Source organism: Sander vitreus, chromosome 23 (assembly GCF_031162955.1).
Source record: "Sander vitreus isolate 19-12246 chromosome 23, sanVit1, whole genome shotgun sequence".
Classification (NCBI taxonomy): domain Eukaryota; kingdom Metazoa; phylum Chordata; class Actinopteri; order Perciformes; family Percidae; genus Sander; species Sander vitreus.
In genome coordinates this window covers 2,573,608-2,590,000 of record NC_135877.1, presented here as the reverse complement: position 1 = coordinate 2,590,000, position 16,393 = coordinate 2,573,608, and the positions used below count along the sequence as shown (strand labels likewise).

The window sequence follows — 16,393 nt, the reverse complement described above, 5'->3', positions numbered from 1 at the left end:
AACTGAATGACACTTAATGACAGAAGCGTTATGTCATAAACCTTTATGACTTGTTTATAATGTTTATGACAGTGTCATGTCACTCTTATGTAGATACCTTCAAGTAAAGTGTAACCGCCATCTTTTTTTTTTTTTTTTTTACATTTGTCATCCCCTCCTTCTCTCCTCATTTCTTGTCAGCTCTCTACAATAAAATATTGAATGTAGGCATAAACTGCCCAAAAACACTTCAGAAAGAAAACATACATATGTTATCTTGTATAAAAGTGCTTGGGTAGTTGTTTCTGTCGTTCTAAAATAACTTTTATGAAGCTGAAGGTGGCTGTATCACACATAAATGTGGTCACCAAAACAACATCAGCAAGAGTCAACAGTTACCACTTTCTGTCACATTTCTCTCCCATGGTTTAGCAGTCAACTGATTGGGGAGGTACCGTTTTAATTACTTCTAATTAAGTGAATTATTATTTTTTTGTGTGGTACACCCATTTTTTTTTAGCAAAGTTATAGTACACACTTGAACTTACACACAGCTGCAAGTAAAGAAACCGCAGAAGTGAGGCATAAAACGTTTCTTTGCTCTCTGGCATTGCAGGCAGAGTTTGTGTGGCACAAGCTGTCTGCCGACAACATGGACCCAGACTTTGTGGAGCGGCGCAGGATCGGGCTGGAGAACTTTCTGCTTCGCGTGGCATCCCATCCAGTCCTCTCCAATGACAAGATCCTCCACCACTTTCTCACTGAGGTACACGCTGCAGCACTGGGTCAGTTCAGTGACGGTCCATAGGTCAGCGGCTCAGTGACTAACTTTTTGTTCACTGCTGTGTGTGGCAGGAACATGGCTGGAAGGAAGTGGTGTATGAGACAGGATTTCAGGCAAAGGTACTTTGTGGAACTTCTATCTCTTTATTCGTACAAGGCAATGCGTACACATATTTTCAGTGTTCACAAAGCCTTCTGATGCTCCTATTTCAGGCAGATTCCAGGATCAGGGCTCTCAGTGCCACCTTCAGGGTGAGAAATCCAGATAAGTAAGTGTTTCCTCAAAAACAATGTAAGAAGGTTTCAGTTGGATTGAAAAGATTGCTAAAAGTTACATTGTAATGTCAAAAGAATCCATCGGTAGTTATTAAGAGTTCTTTTTTTGAAAATTGGGGCTGTATGTTTACCAGAGCTAACCTGATGTAATTGTTGAGATATAATAAGATGTTAGCTCAACTTTTTAGAAATAGAAATCTTTATATGATCAATTTCCAAAGCAATTGTATGATTACAGAATATTATTGTGCTCCACCCAACGTGGACATTTATTTATTTTTATCGGTTAATGTATTCATCATTTGAAAAACGGTGAAAAATGCCCAGCACGAGCCTGAGCACAAGATAACATCATTAAATGTCTTGTTTTGTCCAACCAAATTCTTACATTTGAGAACATGGAGACATCAAATGTTTGGCATTTCTGTTTGAAAAATGACTTAAATTGTTAATTGATAATCAAAATAATAATAGAATATTATAAAAATCGAAAGAATAACAAAACATTTCTCATTTAGAGCTAGAGTGCAGAACTTCTACATATAAATGAACGTCCGTTACATTCAAGCCCTTGCCAAACGAGATCACACAATGCTGATTCGGCCCATCACCACGAGGGAAAGCCCCCTGTACTTCTCAGGATATGTCACTGTATAAACAGTATACAGTGAATATGGTTTCTGTGGTGACATTCCCACGCTGGCGCACCAGAAGGATGCTGATACAGCTTATTTGTACTCCGAAAGAGTGGTTTAGTTCTACCTGTATTACCCAATGCCTTGACTGACAGTAGCGGGGGAGAGCCAGCAGCGACACAGCGTTTTATGAATCACGCTCTCCCTGCCAGAGGGGGGGCGACACACACTCCAGCTTTAAAGGATGAATAAAAATAAAAATACACATTTTAATAGCTGGGTAGACGGTAGGTAAGGGAAATTGTAATCACTGTCTTTTGTACATTTTCTCTTACTCAGGCGCTTCATGGAGATGAAACACTACAGCGATCAGCTGCAGTCTCACACATCTCAGCTGCTCCGAGCACGGGCAGTAAGTCGCTCTCCACGCACACACACACACACACACACACACACACACACACACACGCACACAAAGATTAAATTCATGTTTGTGTATAATCTCTGAATAAATTGCTTTATGCTTTAAATCTTTAAGATTCAAAATCCTTTATTAATCCCACAATGGGGAAATTCACACTGTTGCAGCAGCAAGGGATGAGAGGAAAGTAGAGGACACACGTTAACACACAACAATAATGAATACTAAATAGAGTAAATATTAAAATAGTAAAATGTATTTACAGTAATTGCACAGTAAATAGTAAAAAGTACAAGTAAAATGTATTTACAGTAACTGCAAAGTCACATGTTTTATTGTATGTCTTATGTTTTATCAGTCCTGGTGTGTGTATTTGGTCCATGTGGTCTACTGAGAGCAGTGCTGATTGTAGAGTCTGACAGCAGCAGACAGGAAAGACCTGCGGTATCTCTCCGTCACTGAAGGAGCTGTTCAGTGCTGACAGAGTGTCCTGCATGGGGTGGGAGGAGTCGTCCATCATGGAGGATCATTTAGCCACTGTCCTCCTTTCTCCCACCACCACCACGGTGTCAAGGGGGCAACCAAGAACAGAGCTGGCCTTCTTAGTCAGCCTGTCCAGTCTTTTCCTGTCTGCCACTGCAATGCCACTGGCCCAGCAGACCACTCCATAGAGAATGGCTGATGCCACCACAGAGTCATAAAAAGTCCTCAGGAGTGCCTCCTGCATCCCAAAAGACCTCAGTCTCCTCAGCAGATACAGTCTGCTCTAGCCTTTTTTGTAAAGTGCTGTGGTGTTGTCAGTCCAGTCCAGTTTCTTGTTCAGGTGAACACCCAGGTACTTATATGACTTAACCACATCAATGTCCATACCCAGGATGTTCACCGGCAGAGGTGGAGAGTGCTTGCTCCTGCGGAAATCCACCACCAGCTCCTTGGTTTTACCAGCATTGATCTGGAGGTGGTTCCGCTGGCACCAGTCCACAAAGTCTTGGTTAAGTTCTCTGTACTCCCTGTCGTCCCCATCTGTGATACGGCCAACAACAGCGGAGTCATCAGAGAACCTTTGTAGGTGGCAGTTTCCTGAGTGGTAGGTGAAGTCTGCAGTGTAGAGGGTGAACAGGAATGGGGCCAGAACAGTTCCTTGTGGGGCCCCTGTGCTGCAGACAACTGTGTCAGACACACCGCCCTGTGTCCTTACAAACTGAGGTCGGTTGGTGAGGTAGTCCAATATCCATCCAGTGGGGTGGAGGTCCACCCCCTGTCCGCTCCAACTTTTCCCTCAGAAGCGTTGGCTGGATGGTGTTGAAAGTGCTGGAGAAATCATAGAACATGATTCTCACAGTGCTCCCAGCCTTTTCCAGGTGGGAGAGAGATTTGTGGAGAAGGTATATAATAGCATCAACCACCCCATTGCCAGGTTTATAGGCAAACTGAAGTGGGTCCATGGATGTGCTCACCAGGGGGCGGAAATGGACCAGGACCAGCCTTTCCAGGGTCTTCATCAGGTGGGATGTCAGTGCCACTGGCCTGTTTAGATCCTTGGGATGCGGGGTCTTTGGCACAGGTACCAAGCAGGATGTCTTCCAGAGCTGTGGCACCCTCCCTAGCTTCAGGCTCAGGTTGAACATGTGTCCCACTATCCCGCATAGCTGATCTGCGCAGGATTTGAGAAGCCTGGAGCTGAGGCCATCAGGACCCGCTGCTTTCCTCACCTTGATCCTCCGTAGCTCACTCCTCACCTGGTGCATTGTGAAGGACAGGTTGGGGGAGGGGTGCTGTGTGTTGGAGGAGAGAGGCTGATTGTTGGAGGTTGTGAGTGGGGAAGTGATGGCAGGGGTGTGACAAACCACAGGGGGTGCAGACAGTGGTGTTTGCTGCAGCAGGGAGGACTGGACATGGGGAGGGATAAATGACCCATCAAATCTGTTGAAGAAAAAATTTAGATCATTCCCCCACTTTGTGTCCCCCACAGCCAAACAGAGGTTTCGGGTCTTTGTAGCCTGAGAAGGTTTTCAGGCTTTTCCAGACCTCCCTGGTGTTATTACGCTGCAGCTGATCGTCCATCTTCCTTCTGTAGCGTGTGTTTCCCTCTCTGATCTTGCCTCTCAGTTCCCTTTGTATCACCTTGAGTTCCTCCTTTTTTCCTTAAGAAGAGTCTTTATGTCAGGCGTAATCCAGGGTTTATTGTTGGGAAAACACCGTACAGTCCTGGTCGGTACAACATTTTCCACACAGAAATTGATCTCCGTCAGCCATGTCTCCATAAACAGCATGACGCTACACTCCTGATATTCCCTCTGGTGCAGAGTCAGCGCCGCCAGCTCGTCTTATTGGAGAGAGATCTTACATTCCCCATAATGACCGAGGGAATTGTAGCGCTGCTTGAAACTATGTCTCGAATCTCAGCCCCGGCTCGGCATCCCCTTTTCCTTCTCCTCAGTTCACAGGGGACATCGGGTCTCTCCCACAGGACCGCCGTGTTCCGGAGGGCTAACAGCTGATCCCTGGTGTAAACAATGGGACCGCTGCGCGCAGGCTATGCAGATACGGTTTCCGACAATGAATAAACTTGCGCAGACAGAGTTGAACCGGTGTTTTTAGTGTCCATGTTTAGCAGATATGTAGATAGTAAAAGTAGACTTACAAAGTTGAAAAAGTTAAAGAACGAAAAGTGAAAAACAGAAGAAAAGCCCACAAGTGAGCGGCGCTGCAACAGGCTGCCTCCTCTCAGGGGGCGCCACCTCAGTTAAACTGCAATAACTGATTTTGTTTTTGGTTGTTCTGAGCACAACATCAACATATCATCACCTTTAAGTTGATATGGTATACTTATGAGCGAACAGTTGCTTATTCACGCATCCAGCAGTTACAGGTCAACATCATCAGTCATTTGGAGTCGTGTTTGTGTCCACCTGATGAATGAAGCCCAATGTTCTGCTGCTGCTGACCAGCTAGTCTCTTACTACGACACTATGAGAGCGGGGAGAGTCAACCAAAACAATAAAGTTGCAGCCCGACAGATAAACATGACCTGAAATGGGGCCCCCACGGGAGCGCATACCATTGAGCCTGAGTTCTTATCGCAGTGGCTCGGGTTTGAGTCCTGCCCGGCCCCTTTGATGCATGTCCCCTCTTTCCCTCCGGCTTTTGCTGACGATCCAAATAAAGCAGTAAGATGCCAAAGAAAACCAACGAGCTGAAAATGTTTTCACATTGTAATTTGATATTCTGTTATTATAAAAACATGAATTCTAGCGACTTAAATAAATGTCAGTGCTTGTGGCTGGCACTGAACTCAGTAAGTCTCAGGAGAAAAAACGAAATCATTTGATACTGAGATTGAAAGTATCATTAAGTAAGTTCATTCTCACCGCAAGATCCATTCAGGAGCTAACTGAACAGAGTAGACTCAACATTTTGTCACCTCAGTTCTTGCCGTTAACGTGTACACTGATTATTAATGTGCGTACATAAATACACTAGCTCGGGCGTTAGACTGGAAATCTGAATTTCATCGAGAAATATTTCCTATATTTTAAATTGGTCGACCACTTACTTTCATGTATTTTCTGTGTCTCGTTTAGAGGGTTGCAGATCGACTCTACGGTGTTTACAAGGTCCATGGGAACTATGGGAGAGTCTTCAGGTTTGACAACAAGCATATGATAATGTAGCTGCACATGACTAAATAGGACAAGAATTGCTAATGAACGTGTATTGTTTCTATTGTCCCTTTGTCATGTCAAATCAACTTAACTCCAAAATCACACAACACAACTTTAACTTCTAGCTTTAGTGCGTAACTTTTAGATATTAATGAAGATCCATTACATTCAAGGGTTGCCAAATGAGTTGCTACAAAGCTAATTAAGACTATCAGCTTCACACAACTCTCTCTGGATTTCTCAGTATGATTATGTTCAGAAGATTGTGGCGTCATGTTTTTTTAATCCTCAAATTGAATAAAGGGAAAACAATAAATAAAAAGTCACCTGATTCAAACAAAACAGATCTGAGGCCTGGGGTCCGTTCCAGAAAGCAGGTTCAGTGAAAACTCTGAGTTTGTTAACCCTGAGATGAGGGAAACTGGGTTTTCTGTTTTCAGAAAGAGAGGGAACTTAACCTCCGCGTCAGTTACTATGGTGACTGAGCCTGTGAACCTAACCTGGTCGGGAGCAGGTTTTCTTCTGTCTCCTCCCTCTGACACAGGGCGCTTTCATTTCCTCATTCATTCATTCAGTCTGTATCAGGCGCATTTTAGACCAGTTTGTTATCTGCATGTTTATTAACTGTTAGGCAGACTATAAAACTTTTTTCATGGCATTTCCTTGTGTCGACGATCCCGTTGACGAAGAAGCTGTTATTACTTCGCAGGGAGTTAAACATACGCCGGGAGATGATATTGAGGCCCCGACTATAGATGCATTTTCATTTCCAGATACTAGCCTACCTATTTGAGCGGTATCGTTTTTCTTCCCAAATGAAAATGATTAATAACACTGCATATCTTTCATTATGGAAAACAACCTCAGACATTTGTGTGTGTGTGTGTGTGTGTGTGTGTGTGTGTGTGTGTGTGTGTGTGTGTGTGTGTGTGTGTGTGTGTGTGTGTGTGTGTGTGTCATAGACTCGCCTTGCTAATTTGCAAATGTGTGTGTGTGCATCCATGTGTCCACTGCAGTGAGTGGAGCGCCATAGAGAAAGAGATGGGAGACGGACTGCAAAGTGCCGGTCATCATATGGATGCGTGAGTAATAGTCGAGACTCTCTGTTTTTTTTTATAGTTTCATGCAATTCCTCGACAGCTATTATCTCTTTATGTAACACTTACGTTTATAACACACACTGTAGGATCGTTACTGCCTCATTAACCCAGCCGTGTTGCTTGTGAAGACAGATGTTTTTTGTCATTCACCTGTAGATATGCTGCCTCAATAGATGATATCTTAGAAGAAGAGGAACATTATGCAGACCAACTGAAAGAATATCTCTTCTATGCTGAAGCTGTGAGGTAAGACCCAATAGCAACATCTTCACAAAATATTTTAAAGACATAGTGGCTCCATTAAACCGTATAATGTCCCCAGTGTAAGTCTGAGACAGTATTTGATTTGATTTCCTCTAAACAATGAACATACAACTCCTGACATCAGTAGCTGATTTGGTTCCATCAATTTTGTACATGAGCCCCACCTTTTTAGTCTCAATCCCACCAGTTTTTACACGCGCTGTCACTGGTCATTCCACCAATACATATCGGCATGAAACCAGAGGTCAAAACGTCTGAGAAGAAAAAGCTGGATTTAGATTAAATGAGGTGTCAGTGACTCCAGAAGCTGTGTGAGTAGTCTTTGTCAGAGTAGGAACCTGTCATGTGTTTTACCAACACATGAGGATGCAATAAGGTTCTACAATGTGTCGGCCACGTAACCACGGAGACCACACGACCCTACTTTGCATGTGATTGGCTTGAACTCGTTTCATTGGTAGGTGGAAGTACGATGATTGGTTAAACCCAGTGCATCAAAAAAAATCCCATGTGGACTTTTAAATTAATTTTTTCTAAAATAGTCATACGCCGGAAATCCGGCACCAGGCCGGAGTACTTTAAGCCCTGAATACTTAGTCTTATGGCATGTTTTTGGTTAAAAGTATGTCCATTTATTGAATTGTAACCTACACCATCACATTTACAGGTCATTTGCCCGCACCCCATTAAACAGGAATTCAGTAAAATTACAACCGTCTGGATGTACAGTGCAATCTCCCATCACATGTGCAGCCCACACACAACTGCACTGTCTGAGCCAAAGGATACATGCTTTCATGCAAGTGTTGATTATAGAGTGAATATATTTTAGATCGTTCATGTTTCAGTTAACCAGCAGATAGTACTTGTCAACACCTTCTAGTTTTTGCTTGATAGCAGTTACCATGTGGAGCGTAGCCTGATTGAGCGTGCTAGTTGAGGAGAAGTAAAACATTTCCATTCATTCATTATTGTAAAACATTTCTTTTATAAATGAGTTGTTCACTTCAAACGCTAAATTTGCACAGAGCCCACATTGTTCTCAAACATTGTTGGCTCGAATTTCCAAAGTACCTTTCCTGATTGAACTTGCTAGCGAGCTAACTCGTCATGTGGCACATTACACACTGTATTTGACTAATTAATGAATTTATTTGGCAAAATAATGAATTGTGTCTGCTTGTGTCTGAATATTCTTGGACATTTGCAACCCTAATCACGTGTGTTCGCTGGATATTGGCTCTTTGTGTTACTCTATGTCGAAGGCTTGTATTAAAACAGAAGAGCAGTATAATGTTAACTAGAACGCTTTGCTTTGGCAGGGCAGTGTGCAGGAAACACGAGCTGACCCAGTTTGAGCTTGAGATGGCCTCCCAGGACCTCATCTCAAAGAAGCAGCAACATGAGGAGCTGGTTACAGGGGTACACTCAACTTTTGCTTTGTCTGTTAAGGCCAATTTATGCTCCTGCGTTAAATCCACGCCGCGGATACGTACGTAGGTAGGTGGAGATGCGGACCCTACGCCGTAGCCTGACGTGCATCTCTCTAAAAAATGCAACAACACGTGACGGCGACACCGACCGCAACAACTGTGATTGGTCCGCTCGGCCGTGGCCTGCTAGCGTCGCATTTCCCCCGACTCATTTCCTGGTTCTCCTTCTCCATAAACAACATGAAAACACAGAGAGGGTTAACGTCTCCTGCTCCAGATTTCCCACCGTGGTCAGAAAGAACAGGGGAGACACTTTGTTTCTCTCACTATGACTCTAGAGTCACTACTCGCTCCAAACTAATCCTACCATCACTCTCTCACTCGCTCTACCACACACTCCCCACGTACACACACACACACACACACGCCGGCCCTGCTATTCTCTTAAAGAGATACGAGATACAACGCAGACACCAGCGCACAAGTATAAACCTCAGGCCACTTATGTAGGCTGCGGCGAAAGTTCTTTGTAGAGCCCCCGCAGAAGCATAAATCCGCCTTTGTTCTTAAAGCTACATTGTGTAAGAATTCCTGAGTTGATCTGACAACCAACTGAATATTACTTTCTAGCCCCTCCCATTCCGAGCGCATTGTAACTCCTACGGTGGCCGTATGCCAAGATTAACATGGCTTCCAGTACGACTTTGTCCGTTCTGTATATTGTATGAGATTAATAGTGTAAGGCAATGTTTACAGCGTAGGCTACATATTTTTCTCCGTGAGCAGAGTCAGAGATCAGTTGATGCGACGGAGGTGCGAGGGAAAGCTAAAGGAAGAGGGAAATTAGGTAAAGAAAAACCAAAAGACAGAGCCGGTGGCAGTGGATCGGTGAGACCGCCTAGAAAAATTAAAGAGACACTCTCCAAAGATGACGAGGCCACTCCGTTACTTGTCCTCGAGAATAGGCGTGATCCTCCATCTTCAACAGGCTTTCAAATCTGCCGGCAGTCGCGAGTAATCTCCCCCTGAGTGTAAAAGCGCGAAAGGCGGAGGCATGTCCCTCTTTGGCTAATGTATTTTAAAGATGGAGGCGCAACATGGCTGCTGCCATTCCAGCGACTCGCTCGTATGTATTCTGAATGATTCTGAGTGGCAGATTCTACACGTACGAGAATACTTTGATTAATTGGTGGAAGTAATTACACATGAATGAGCACATATTTGTGAAAGAACAAAGGGGTTTTTGCTAAGAATCAACTTAAAACATTACACAATGGAGCTTTAAGCAGTGATTGCTGATTGTGTCATGTCAGACCGAGGTAAGACAGTTGAGCAGATGTTAACAACTTCCAAACTGAACTGTTTTCTCTGTTTATGCCATCCTTAGATTGTGCGGACGTTCTCCTTCAAAGGCATGACCAACAAGCTTTTTGGCCAAGAGGCACCTGAGCAGAGGGAGGCCAGAATCAAGCTGCTGGAGGAGCTAATAGCAGAGGGGGAAGACACCGTCAAGGAGAAAACAGTCGAGTGCGAGTGAGTCATGGACAATTTTTCTGGGATTTGGGGTGTTATTTTGTGTCTCTGGTGCTTCCACACGCATACAAACTTTGAAAAGAAACCATCCATGCTGTTTTGAGTGAGATACGGTTTCTGAATGTGTCCTGCCTTCAGTCTCTGGGTGAGCTGGTCAACATCTGCACGGCTTTCTACGTCACCAGCCGAGACGAGGGGCCTAGGGGGCTAACCGAAGCATGCTAGATCGTTCTCAATGGCAAAACACTGCTACAACACACATTCCATGTCCCTGTTCTGCAGGTGTTCCACACAAAGTTGGAAGTGTGCCCTCATTTAGAAGAAGTCTCCCAGCTAATCCTGCCTTGTACTACTGAAGTTGGAGAAACAGCTAGCTAGCTCATGTAATCCATAGCAACGACAACAAAAATGTTACAGCAGTTGCGAGGTCTCACTCTGTAGCTAAAACAGAGACCTGAACACAGGGTGAAAAGAGGAGCTGCAGCAATGTGCAGTACAACAAAAATATGGTGTTTTTTGAAAATTAAACAATGTAAACCTCAAATTACAATTATGAACCTGAAAATGAGCATAATATGGCCACTTTAAAAAGGTTTTCTGATGGAAAAAATGTTCCGTCCATGTCCATGATTATCCATAATAGATTTGCCAATTTTTGCCTGTGTGCTTTATTGGATCTGTTTCACTGCAGAGAGCATGTTGAAAGGGCGTGGGTGGATATGCAGCGCTTTAAGGAGCAGAAAGACAAAGATCTGCGGGAAGCGCTCATCAACTATGCTGCCATGCAAATCAGCATGTGCAAAAAGGTAGAGAAGAGCACATCAGCTGTCTAAAAGTTACAGGACAACTGGACTGGTCATGTTCACGAAAGAATGTTTCTTTTCCTCTCTCTCCCTGCAGGGAATACAAATGTGGAGCAATGCCAAAGAATGTTTCCTCAAGATGTAACGGTGAAGCCATATTCAAAGGATTCCCACCCTCAGTAATGCTCAGCTGTGGATGCTGGAAAAATGAGGCCAACGTCTTGTGGTTATGGTTTACAAACAACATGCGTATAAAGATGATGTAGTTTCACAAAACGAGTTCATATGCAACTAATGCTCAGTAGTAATGTACATTCACTGTTAACCTGCTGTGGAGTGAGAAAAGGGAGGTGGTGGATCACACAAAGCACATGAGTGAGACACTGGAGACCAGGGTGGAGTTTGAAAGACGTGGCCATTTACCAGCCAGAGCTTGTTGGAGCTTGACCCATACAAGGTACTCATAGTCTGGCAATCACAGACACTGCTGCACTGATTTTGAGCAGTCTTTTTAATATTCTTTATCTTCTCAGTCAGTGTATGGATCTGTAATACTAAATTCCTTGAGTGCAAAGTGTACTGATGGGTGCTTTTACTTCTATGTAACCTGTTCAAACCCTGTGAATCGTTCAGGCTGGTCTGAAACCTGTGAATCAAACTCTGGTACGGAGGCCGCCTGAAAAAGAGGAGGCATATATATATATATACACAAGATGGTTACACAAGATAAATTGGTAACCATCAGAAAGTAAAAAGCAGTTTAAAAACAGTGGCTTGTTTCACATAAATACATTTTGACTTCAGATAGACGTCTAAGGGCCCTCTCTTGTACCCGGCGCGGCGCAAAGCCCGACGCAAGTGTCTTTGCTATTTTAAGACAGTCCAGCGCCCACGTCGTTTAAATAGCAAATGCACCTGCGCCCATCTGTGCGCCCATGGGCGTGCTGGTCTTACAGGGAGGTGTGTTCAGGTGCATTCTGGGCGTATTGCTACGTTGAGGCAGCGGGAAGTGATCGTGCCATTGACCAACAAAAACCTGGTCTGAAGTCAATAACGCAGCATGTCATTGTTATTTTAACAGAGCATTAGTAAAATGCTCCTAGGCTCGTGCACAGCGCGCACACTATGCTTGTTACACACACAGGGACGCACAGCAGCACACACACATGCAGAAGATTACAAATACAAATATTACGGTGCAAATCCCCATAATAGCAATGCTCCAAGGTCCAAACGCGCCTGGCTTTTAAAGGGAATGGGAGATGATCTCTGATTGGTTGATTGCATGTTACGCCTAAAACACACCAATGATTAATGAAGACACTAAGTACAACCCTTTAGAACCATGCGCCCGGCTCACGGACCCTTTTTTCCGCCGTCAAACTAGCAAAAGTGGATTTGGACACGCCCTAAACACACCTGCACCAGGCGCTTCACGCCGTACACTTAGATCGTTAAAATAGGGCTCCTAAGAACATGTGTTGCTCAAAGCTGTTTAGAACTTGAATATCTTTATTAAGTAGGACTCATTTGCAATGACTTTAATCAAACTGAAACAACGTGGCTCACCGAGCAACCTGTCACACCTCTGAGCTCTGATTACTTTAGCAAAAAGTGTTTTCCCTTCTGGACAGTTTATGAGAAAATTCTGTGTAACAGCACAAACCTTCCAGCAGCATCTTATGTCAGTACAGCAGTTACAATGCATTTGAGATGCAGTGGCTTCTTAACACGACGTGAAAAAGAATGTTTTCACTGCTGTCTATTTCCAACAGGTTACTGCCATCTCTAAAAAAAAAAAAAAAAACTCTTCTCTTTCTATACTCGCTCTACAACATTGTTAAGCAACCACAAATGATGAGCCATGTTTTCTTCTTTTATCATTTGGTGCCACTGGTCAACAGGTGTCATTGATTGTTAGTGGACGCCTGGCTCTTAGTTCTGAGTTAGTCTGGGGTTAAGTGTGAACCAAATTGGACCAGAACTAAAAAAAAAGCAGCAATTTCTCATATTTCTCCTTGGTCTAAACCAAATGAACTGAACTACAGGTGTGACTACAACCTGAGCTAAACATGTACAAATAGTCCTCATTTAGCATTCAGGAGTGTATGTTGTGGTGGTGATGGCACAGTGGACATCAGTCCCTCCAGAAAAACGTGATTATGCGATCGCATAATTCAATGCATAATCAGCCAAAGTCTGCATATTTATGCAGGGGGGGGGCGCATTTTTTTCAAATACGCCGCACTTTCGCAGCATAAATTGCCGATTTCCACGCAAAATATGCGGGGCTTGCATGATTTCTAATCCCCGCATTTTCGTTGCAAAAAAGTCACACATATATCTTAGCAGAAAGTTGAAAAATGTTGCGTTTACTTCACACGAGAGCAGCCATTTTCCCCTGTTGCCATGGGAACGTTATAAAGTGACGTAATTACGCGACGTGAACATCATCAAAAAGCTGCAAACCCCGCGATGAAGCCACGATGAAACTGCAGTTTTTGCAAGTTCACGCGATTTCATCGCATAAAATTGCATAAATATCCCGCATATTCCATCACATTTATTAAGAAAACGTGCCGCATAATCAAGGATTTTTACCCGCAACAATCACAAAAAAACTCTAGTCTTTGGTGTGGGAGATCAGGGTTCGATTCCCACTGTGATACATCAACCAATGTGTCCCTGAGCAAGACACTTAACCCCTAGTTGCTCCAGAGGTGTGTGACCTCTGATATATATAGCAATTGTGAGATGTAAATATACATTACAAATGTAATGTACAAACAAATGAAATTATGATTCATAAAAAAAAAACTAAAAAAAACATGTCCTCTATTTATGAATCAACAATCACAGTGAAGAGGCTACAAGATATGTATGGGGCAATTATTTGAAAGACATGGCAGTGAAAGTATTGTATTTAGTTGAATCTAACCTTCATTTACTGAGTGAATGGTTTGTCTTACATCATGGTTAAATAACTTTTTATTTTCCTGATTTGGACGCTTGCCAGCAATAAGCTTTGTGTGTGTGTGTGTGTGTGTGTGTGTGTGTGTGTGTGTGTGTGTGTATTTATGAAGTTTTCATAACTCCCATTTGTCCATACCCTTTTATATTTCAAATTGAAATCCTCAATTTGGATGTATAGCTTTCGCTTGTTCTATTTATTTGAATAAAAATGTCTTACACCACTGACTGTATTTGTATTTAGTTTTATTTGTGCATTTTAAATACATAACGTTGATTTAGAAATATGCATTCATTTTTAGAATCTAGAAATAGCTTCAGCTGTGTAATTTGACACACACACACACACACACACACACACACACACACACACACACACAGAACATCAACACCTCTGACTGCAGAAGAATGTTATAGTGATTTTTAATAATAAATCGGATCCTGTATGTTTAGGAATATTTGGTAAAGAATGTGCTTAGTTAAGGATGGAACACAGGAACATACCAAACTACAAACTACCTAGAACTATGTAGAATAGATGATGGCCACTGCAGCAGAGATTATAGAAACAGAGGCAGTAGCACCAGTGTGAGTCTCCCAATGAACAAGTGCCAACTACTTGGTAACAGAGCATCCTGAAGTAGATCATATCTGTGTTGAAAATGATTCTTGACAATGAAAACAACAGTTGGAAAAAAAAAAAAAAAAAAAAATCTCACCACAGGGGCCATTAGTAGGGTCTTCTGGAGCTGTCAATTGTATCACAGGATCTTCAGCAAATGGACATTGCCTCTGTGAAATGAAATGGAATAATAGATGTTCAAATGCCCCGTTTTTCAAAGCCTCTGAAGGACTTATCGTCCATTTACAACGTATAACTCCATGACAACTGGACAGGATTGACAGCAGTAAAAGGATTATTCAGATCCTTCACTAAATAGAGGCTGTTAATACCAGTGTAAAAATTATCTATCCAATATTTTACTTAGGCTATTCAATTATTTAGTAATATCATAGAAATTATTCAAACGAAATGTTCACATTATGCAGAACAGCCTCCTTTCATAGTGTTTACACATAGATTTAAATCATTGTTTGTAATACTGTGTATCCCATATAAGGTTAATATCACCTACTTATGCATTGAGCATTTCAATGTTAGCTGGTCAAGTTGGAGCTACAGAGATACGGCTTTGTATATTATGTTATGAAAATCCATTTTACTAAGTACTTGTTTATTAGTTATTTAGTCTTAACTGTCTTTTTTCCCTTCGAAAGAGTGAAAAAGATCTGCCAGTCTAGTTAGATTACTTACCCTGGATTGTTGTAAACTACAAGTGAACCTCCGTGTCTGGGTGTCACAGGACAGTGTCAGACTGTCCCGGGGCAGTCATGGGAGTCACAGGAGAGTGTCTGGGTGTCACAGGACAGTGTCTGGGTGTCACAGGACAATCATGGGAGTCACAGGACAGTGTCTGGGTGTCACAGGACAGTGTCTGACTGTCCCGGGACAGTCATTGGAGTCACAGGACAGTGTCTGGGTGTCACAGGACAATCATGGGAGTCACAGGACAGTGTCTGGGTGTCACAGGACAGTGTCTGACTGTCCCGGGACAGTCATTGGAGTCACAGGACAGTGTCTGGGTGTCACAGGACAGTGTCTGACTGTCCTGGGACAGTCATTGAGTCACAGGACAGTGGCTGGGACTCACAAGACAGTGTACAGGACAGTGTCTGACTGTCCTGGGACAGTCATGGAGTCACAGGACAGTGTCTGGGAGTCACAGGACGGTGTCTGACTGTCCCGGGACAGTCATGGGAGTCACAGGACAGTAGCTGGGAGTCACAGGACAGGGTACAGGACAGTGTCTGACTGTCCCGGGACAGTCATGGGAGTCACAGGACAGTGGCTGGGAGTCACAGGACAGTGTCTGACTGTCCTGGGACAGTCATTGAGTCACAGGACAGTGGCTGGGAGTCACAGGACAGGGTACAGGACAGTGTCTGGGAGTCACAGGACGGTGTCTGGGAGTCACAGGACAGGGTACAGGACAGTGTCTGACTGTCCCGGGACAGTCATGGAGTCACAGGACAGTGTCTGGGTGTCACAGGACAGTGTCTGACTGTACCGGGACAGTCATTGAGTCACAGGACAGTGTCTGGGTGTCACAGGACAGTGTCTGGGTGTCACAGGACAGTGTCTGACTGTCCCGGGACAGTCATGGGAGTCACAGGACAGTGTACAGGACAGTGTCTGACTGTCCTGGGACAGTCATGGAGTCACAGGACAGTGTCTGGGAGTCACAGGACAGTGTCTGACTGTCCCGGGACAGTCATGGAGTCACAGGACAGTGTCAGACTGTCCCGGGACAGTCATGGGAGTCACAGGACAGTGTCTGGGAGTCACAGGACAGTGTCTGACTGTCCCGGGACAGTCATGGAGTCACAGGACAGTGTCTGGGAGTCACAGGACAGTGTCTGACAGTTTTTGCTGCCACTGCTGCTGCAATAGAGCTATAGAATGTTAAAGT

At 43.7% G+C, this 16,393-nt stretch overlaps 1 protein-coding gene across 1 annotated transcript in view; it reads left to right on the top strand.

The window, feature by feature from the left end:
* Positions 1–14,090, top strand: part of LOC144512312 (sorting nexin-4-like) — a 16,617-nt gene extending 2,527 nt beyond the window's left edge. The window contains exons 4-14 of the mRNA XM_078242983.1: positions 596–745; positions 835–882; positions 976–1,031; positions 2,013–2,085; positions 5,679–5,740; positions 6,776–6,841; positions 7,016–7,105; positions 8,446–8,545; positions 9,944–10,089; positions 10,781–10,895; positions 10,990–14,090. Of these exons, the coding sequence (XP_078099109.1) occupies positions 596–745; positions 835–882; positions 976–1,031; positions 2,013–2,085; positions 5,679–5,740; positions 6,776–6,841; positions 7,016–7,105; positions 8,446–8,545; positions 9,944–10,089; positions 10,781–10,895; positions 10,990–11,037 (954 nt within the window). The 3' untranslated portion in view covers positions 11,038–14,090. The remainder of the gene's footprint in view (positions 1–595; positions 746–834; positions 883–975; positions 1,032–2,012; positions 2,086–5,678; positions 5,741–6,775; positions 6,842–7,015; positions 7,106–8,445; positions 8,546–9,943; positions 10,090–10,780; positions 10,896–10,989) is intronic.
* Positions 14,091–16,393: the final 2,303 nt, after the last annotated feature.